General features: G+C 34.5%; 1 protein-coding gene across 1 annotated transcript in view; it reads left to right on the top strand.

The window, feature by feature from the left end:
* STK26 (serine/threonine kinase 26) overlaps positions 1–6,468 on the top strand; it is a 30,492-nt gene extending 24,024 nt beyond the window's left edge. The window contains exons 5-12 of the mRNA XM_032196219.1: positions 247–355; positions 444–601; positions 2,650–2,835; positions 3,453–3,601; positions 4,179–4,272; positions 4,729–4,791; positions 4,881–5,017; positions 5,473–6,468. Coding sequence (XP_032052110.1) covers positions 247–355; positions 444–601; positions 2,650–2,835; positions 3,453–3,601; positions 4,179–4,272; positions 4,729–4,791; positions 4,881–5,017; positions 5,473–5,497 — 921 coding nt within the window. The 3' untranslated portion in view covers positions 5,498–6,468. The remainder of the gene's footprint in view (positions 1–246; positions 356–443; positions 602–2,649; positions 2,836–3,452; positions 3,602–4,178; positions 4,273–4,728; positions 4,792–4,880; positions 5,018–5,472) is intronic.
* Positions 6,469–7,049: the final 581 nt, after the last annotated feature.

Here is a 7,049-nt window from a genome sequence, read left to right on the forward strand (position 1 = left end):
ATACTGTATATAAAAAAAAAATTAGCAGTGCTTTGCATGTATTATCAGTAGAGGAGCTGTGAAGATGATTGTTCTAATGGCACCTATTTGTGATAGAATATTGAGTTACTTAATTGAATCCTCATTTTATGCATTCTTTTAGCTCTTTACATTAAAAATGTTTCAAGTTAATATTTAATTAAATCAATAAGAAGGCAGAAATTAGATATAAGAATAAAACTATTTTACTGTGTCTTTTCTCTAAAGCTGCGTGCTGGCCCATTTGATGAGTTCCAGATCGCTACCATGCTAAAGGAAATCTTGAAAGGTCTTGACTACCTACATTCAGAGAAAAAAATTCACAGGGATATAAAAGGTGCATTTAAAATGTAACTTTGTTAAAGCCCTTAAAAATCATGGGAGCAGCGTTCTAAATTAGGTGTTATATTATTTCCATTTGGCAGCTGCCAATGTCTTGTTATCAGAGCAAGGTGATGTTAAGCTTGCTGATTTTGGAGTTGCTGGGCAGCTGACAGACACGCAAATTAAGAGGAATACCTTTGTTGGAACTCCATTTTGGATGGCCCCTGAAGTTATTCAGCAGTCAGCATATGATTCAAAAGTAAGTATGAGAGCAGAATATCTTTTCTTTGTATCTGCAGATGTAACAGAAAGCATTTTTTTTTTTGTCTTTTTCTAGCTTTATCAATACTGAAAAAAGTTTATTTCAGATTACATGATTTTAAGTAACAAAAGAACAATTAAATTGTTATTACAGTTTATAAACTGTATAAATAAACTGGATGTCACTGTACTGCCATACAAGATCCATGAAAACTCAGCAAGTAAACTTGATGCTTTCCTGTTAACATTCTGTTAGAGAAACTCCCTGGATACTTTGTGTTGTGGGTTTATTTTTGTTTAATTTAAATTCAGTGTTTCCCACTTTATTCAAGTAGTAATAAAGCTTTCATATCAGAATACTACCAGAATTTATCACCTTATTTTAAACCTAAGATCAGGGCTGAAATTTTACTCTATTCTCACTCTTTTATATGACATGAATCTTACCATTTGAACTTAATTTCTTAAGATGCAGGTATTTAAGTTGGTCTCTAGGCTTCCTCTTACTGTCAAAGGAGAAGGAATTGGATGGGTTGCCTGCCCTTCCATTATCTACAGAAGGGTGACTTGTGTGAGACAAAGTTTAGCTTTACTATTCATCTGTGTTTTGTCAGTATACGTTGGACTTTTAATCCGTGATTGCGTTTCTACAACTTGCTGTCAGGTATTTCCGATGACCTGTGTACTTCCGAAGATTTCAGCTAATTGTAGACAAATTGGAAGGGAGAGTTTCTTGATGTGAACAAACAGTAGAAAAGCAGACACTATACCCCCGCCATGTTTTCTGTGGGTTTGGAGCTGCTGCTAAAAATCACTATAAGGAAGGAAAGTGAAGTTTGAAGAAATTTTGTACATAGAAGGGCTTCTTGCTGATAATAAGGAGCATATACATTCACTTGTAATTTTCATGTGTAGAGTTCCAGTGGTACAGCTGTAATACTCCTTCCATGGCTTTTTGGGAAAGTACTCTAGCTTGTTTTTAAAATGCATGTTACCCTGTCCAAGTGAAAATAATTCCTCTTCGGTTTGCCCTGTGGGTAAATCAGCTGTACCACCCCTTCATTTACATTCTGCCAGCAACCTAATCTCCTGCGTTCTGTATCTCCTCACTATTGTTGCGAGAGCAATGCCCTTTCTCCTTTCTTTCTTAGCCAGAAGTCTAGAAGTATGAAAGAGGCAAGCCTTTGGGTAGGACAGATGAAAAGGTTTTGGACAGGATACACTGATTTCTAGTCTAATACTGAAAAGTATTTTGGCATCTGGACTGATTTTTAACTTCTCTGTTCCCCTCTTCAAAATAGTAGAAAATGAAATAAATTAGTACACTTTTATAGCAATAGAGACTTAAAAGCCCCATCTCTTTCAAAATGTTTTGTTCCAGTCATGAGCTAGCTTATTTTTTCAATGTTAAATTACAGATATTTTAGTTCTTCTTATGAATAGGAAAGGAGTATTGGAGAGATGCAACTTGTAACCCTTCTTTACTATATGGGCAGCTTTAGATCATGACTATTTGCCAAGTGTAGTCCATCATTCCCATTTTTAATGAGAAACACCTATAGTGACTTGAATGGCTCTTGCAACTAATCTAAAAAGATGCAAATGATGTATATTTCACTTCTGAGAAATCTCCAGGTTGGAAGATTGCATAGTTCATAAGACACAAATAAAATTTGTCTCTGTATCAGTAATGCTTATTTCTAGGTAAAAATAGTATCAATTATTTAGAAACTTTTCCTCCCAACTTGGTGTCTCAGATCTAACCAGAGTTGTTGATCATTTTCCAGCTAACTTCATAAAGCTGTTAGGAAAGAAATAGACAGTGCAACAATACTGATTTTGTATACATTGGTCAAAGTTATTCAAGACTGATGAAATCACTTAGGTCTTTGGAAATTATAGCCTTTGAGTATTAAAAAAGAATCTTTATGCATTTTCTACTGAGACCAAAGTTAACTTTATTATATAAATGCAGATTTCAGTTACTAAATACTTTGTTGTGATATCATTTAACTTTATATTATAAGTAACTTTTTCCCTTCTCAGGCTGACATCTGGTCATTGGGAATCACTGCTATTGAACTAGCCAAAGGGGAGCCACCCAACTCCGATATGCATCCAATGAGAGTTCTGTTTCTCATTCCAAAAAACAATCCTCCAACTTTGTTAGGAGAATTCAGTAAACCTTTTAAAGAATTCATCGATGCGTGTCTGAATAAGGATCCAACATTTGTGAGTAGATAAGTGTTTGTGTGTAGAGATCTATAATTATATTTTTTAATACATGTTTGTGAAGTATTCTGGTACGGTACATCGTAGTTAATTGAAATAATTTTGGAGACTATACTTTTGACTGTAAATATTAATGGTACTTCTTAACAACTGTCTCTTCACCCCAGCCTGTTGTGTTTAAAATAATGAAGGGGGGAGGAGGGGGAACAGAAGAAATGATGATGGCAGAGGCAACTTCCTACAACGCATGTGAACATAGGATAAGGTCAGAAGAGAAGCTTTGAAAGAGGAGAGAATCCTAAATCTCTTCCCTAGCAGAACTTTTGCTGTCTGCTTGAATTCTGCTTACAAGGAAATGTTGCAGTGGAGAAATTTGATTAGTCATTTTCCTGGGTGTGTACTTTCTAGCATAGAAGGGTAAGCAATAGTCTGTGTGTGACTTGATCGTATTTTTAGAGTGCTTGTAAATGTGGATTACTGGCTTCTCTCAACTTCCTGTTTCTACTAATTTCCTGATGCTGTATGAGCTAAGTCAGTTGTCATACTAAATCTCCCCTACTAACATTTAAAGTCACAAAATGTTAGCATAACATTAAATACTTAAGTGTTTCTTATAGCGCCCTACAGCAAAAGAACTTCTGAAGCACAAATTCATTATGAAAAATGCCAAGAAGACTTCATACCTGACAGAACTAATTGATAGGTTTAAGAGATGGAAAGCAGAGGGACATAGTAGCGATGAAACTGATTCCGATGGTTCTGATTCGTAAGTTAATTTTCACAATTTAGTCTCTATCTGACTTTTTCTGTTTTGCATTGGCTTCTTTCAAGGAAATCCTCTGTTTGAAACTGAAGACTAATGTATAAGTCAAGCTATGCACTCATTCGCTTTCAATTTTTTTAAATCTAAACTCAGTTTCAGTGCTGTTTAAGTGCTGTGTATTTCCTAGTTTGGGGCTAGTGGTTATACCAAAAACAATGAATTATAATCAGAAATACCACAGAGCAAGGCTGAGGTGTACAAAGAGGTTTGCACAATGTGGGTGGAACAACATACCTTCTGTAAGTGTCTTGCCTTTCTGGACATCAGATAACTGTTTTAAATGGGATGTCATAGGAGAAGGTAAGCTTTACAAGTAGGCATCCTCTGTTTGCTTTGTATTTCAAGTTGGTCTCTGAAGTTGTTTTTCTGAAGTTCAGTTAACATTTCAACACATGCTTTTTTCCCTTGTTTTAAGGCATACAGAAATAATCCATATAGATTTGCTATGTATTTGGGTTACCTATGGTTGCTTAGCATTATGCTGCGGCTAGTATTATGTACATCATATCCTTTTTCTTAGGGAGTCAAGTAACAAAGAAAACAACTCTCATCCTGAGTGGAGCTTTACTACAGTTCGAAAGAAACCAGATGCAAAAAAGCTGCAGAATGGGACGGTATGTAGTCTAACGAGTTCTTCTTTAAGTGATAGTTTTGAAGCCATTGTAAGGTAGTGTTTAAACTTGTAATTACTCGGTTTCCTTAAGAATTGACTACTTTTTTGTAGTCCAACAGATAATGCTTGTTAATGACATTTCCTATGCCTGTGTCAGCCTTAATTGCAAAAGATACCACATACTAATAGAACAGTATCTGTTCAAAGATATGTGAATTTTAAACTGTTATATAATATTAGAGAAGAGAAATTGGAGCGTGACAACGTGGCGTATGTCATCAGGCATCTATTTCTGTATTTCCTAACGTTTGTTGACGTACTGTACCTTCATTGTTTTGTGATATGTTACAAGGACTGTGTTGAATTCAGCTGAACTTTCAAAATCATGTAAGCCGCATTTAACACAGCATACGTATGGTATAGGAATATACTGATATCCTGATTTGTTAATTTTTAGGATCAAGATCTTGTTAAAACCCTGAGTTGTTTAACTATGATAATCACCCCTGTGTTTGCTGAGGTAAGTTTTACCTTCAAAGAAATTTTTAAGTTATTGCCCAAGCACCTGATGAATTCTGTAAGCTTTATCTGCTTTGGTTTGCTACTCAGCTCAAACAGCAGGACACAAATAATGCTAGCAGAAAGAAAGCAATTGAGGAACTTGAGAAAAGCATCAATATGGCAGAAGCAACATGTCCAGGGATCACAGATAAGATGGTGAAGAAACTTATGGAGAAATTTCAGAAGTAAGTGAAGAAAGTTTTGCATGCATTTAAAAAAAATGTGTGTGTGTGTTTTTATGGGCGGGGGAGAAATACTTCCATTAAGGAAAAGCTAGTTGATATTCAAGCATTTCATATGCTAGGGAAGTTTGAATACAGTATTTTGATCCGTTACATCTGTTATATCTAGGGCTCTACATTCTTAGCTTCAGTAGTTACATGTAACATGTCTGGTTATTGAAAGAAAAACTAATGCTAACAATAACTTTTTCTGCTTGGTCTTTACACTCTGGAATTTTACTGTAGTTGTTACATTTTGCTTCCTTTAATTTAACCTGCAGTTTTATCTTAACCATATTTATAGCAAGGAAGGGGAGCAGAAGAATCCTTACTAGTTTAATGATGCATAGATAGTTACTTTCTGTCTGCCAAGATGAGACACAGTAATTAACAAAAAAATTATTTTTTCTTATCTGTAGATTTTCTGTTAATGACTCATCCTAAGAAACTTCACATAAGTGACTGCTGTTTCATATGGACCCAGTGAAACCCACCAAAACTACTTCAAGCTTGGCAGTGCTTAGCTCATGAGCTCCTTGTGCCTTTTGGATCTTTGCAACATATTGATGGTGATTTGAGGATTTGAAAGAACCTACTCAACTATTTTGTGGCAGTGCACATGGTTTTATATTTTCAGGAAATTATTTTGTAAAGAACAACTTTTAATATTGTAGTTTCACCAGTTTAATCTGATAAATGTTGAGGTGCAGTTTTGCTTTTAGAAATAACCATTACTTTAGTTGATAGAAAGTGCAAGTACAGTATGTTTTGATGCTATTTTGTTCCTGTACACAGGGATGTACAGGTCTTTTGTATTCATGAGTTAAACTTTTGTAAATCACTAACAAGCTTCAGAGAAAATAGCTTTTTCACAAGCATATTCAAAACATGTATTGTAGTGGCAAGGGTATTGCTGTAGCACCTGCTTCAACCAGCATATAGTTATCGTGCCCTGAAGAATAAACCTGCAACAGTATCTATTATAATTCTAAATTGGTACAGTATTTTAGGCAGCTCTATGATTAAATATATTTGAGAGCAATATGTCAATAGTTTGCAGGTGATATGTAGCAACAGGTATATCCTGATGTACAGTATATGTATTACCTTTTAGAACAAGTAGTAATTCAATCTTATATCATCATGGTAGGAAAATTAAAGCAATACAGTTGAGGGGGTGGGGCTTTTGGCAATAATGGACAAAAACTGAAGTCCAATTTTATTTAATTTAATTTTTTTTCCTCTGAGTATACATACCTGGGTGGAAGGGAGCCAGAGAAGCCGAGCGTCGCATGATACATACCTCACAAGCAGGTATAAGTGTAACACCAGCGTTCTTTGTGGTGGTGTTGTTTCTCCTGTAAGATATTTATACACATTTTTGTTCTTAAATACATTAAATACAGTACATCAACATAATTTGTTTATAATTTTCTGAAAGTGTATTTTAAATATGTATTTACCAGTTAATATGCAAATAACTGAGTTATAGATATTCTTTCACAAAAAGGTAGTACTGTGCAGTATGGAGTGATTTTTTTTCATAAAAAGTAGGTAAGATTATAAAGTTGCTTTCAGTTATATATTTATGGTACTGCTAACTGGGTAATCTCTTCTGGTTTTTTATTATTTTTTTGTTATTGTTTTTCTTTCTTTTTCAACCCAGTATGTATATTATGCTGAAATTTTGAACTGGGATTTTTTTTCAGTACTTAGCTGTGGAACTGTTGGTGTAAATTTATTTTTGATAAAGGTTGGGTGTGTTTATTTTATGGTTCAGACCTGCACATTTTGTTTTTGCACAAAAGTCATTTTAAAAAATCTGAAATATATCTGCCAAATATTAAAAAAGTAATGGTGTGCAAGTAAATACTGCATTTTTAGTCAAATGTTGCCATTACATCGTTTTTATATAAAGGACACTTGTGAGAGATGGTGGTTAGATATGCCAAGGACAATTATTTTCAATGGTGCCTACACTGTAAAAAATTTAAAA

This window comes from Aythya fuligula, chromosome 13 (assembly GCF_009819795.1).
Source record: "Aythya fuligula isolate bAytFul2 chromosome 13, bAytFul2.pri, whole genome shotgun sequence".
Taxonomy (NCBI): Eukaryota; Metazoa; Chordata; class Aves; order Anseriformes; family Anatidae; genus Aythya; species Aythya fuligula.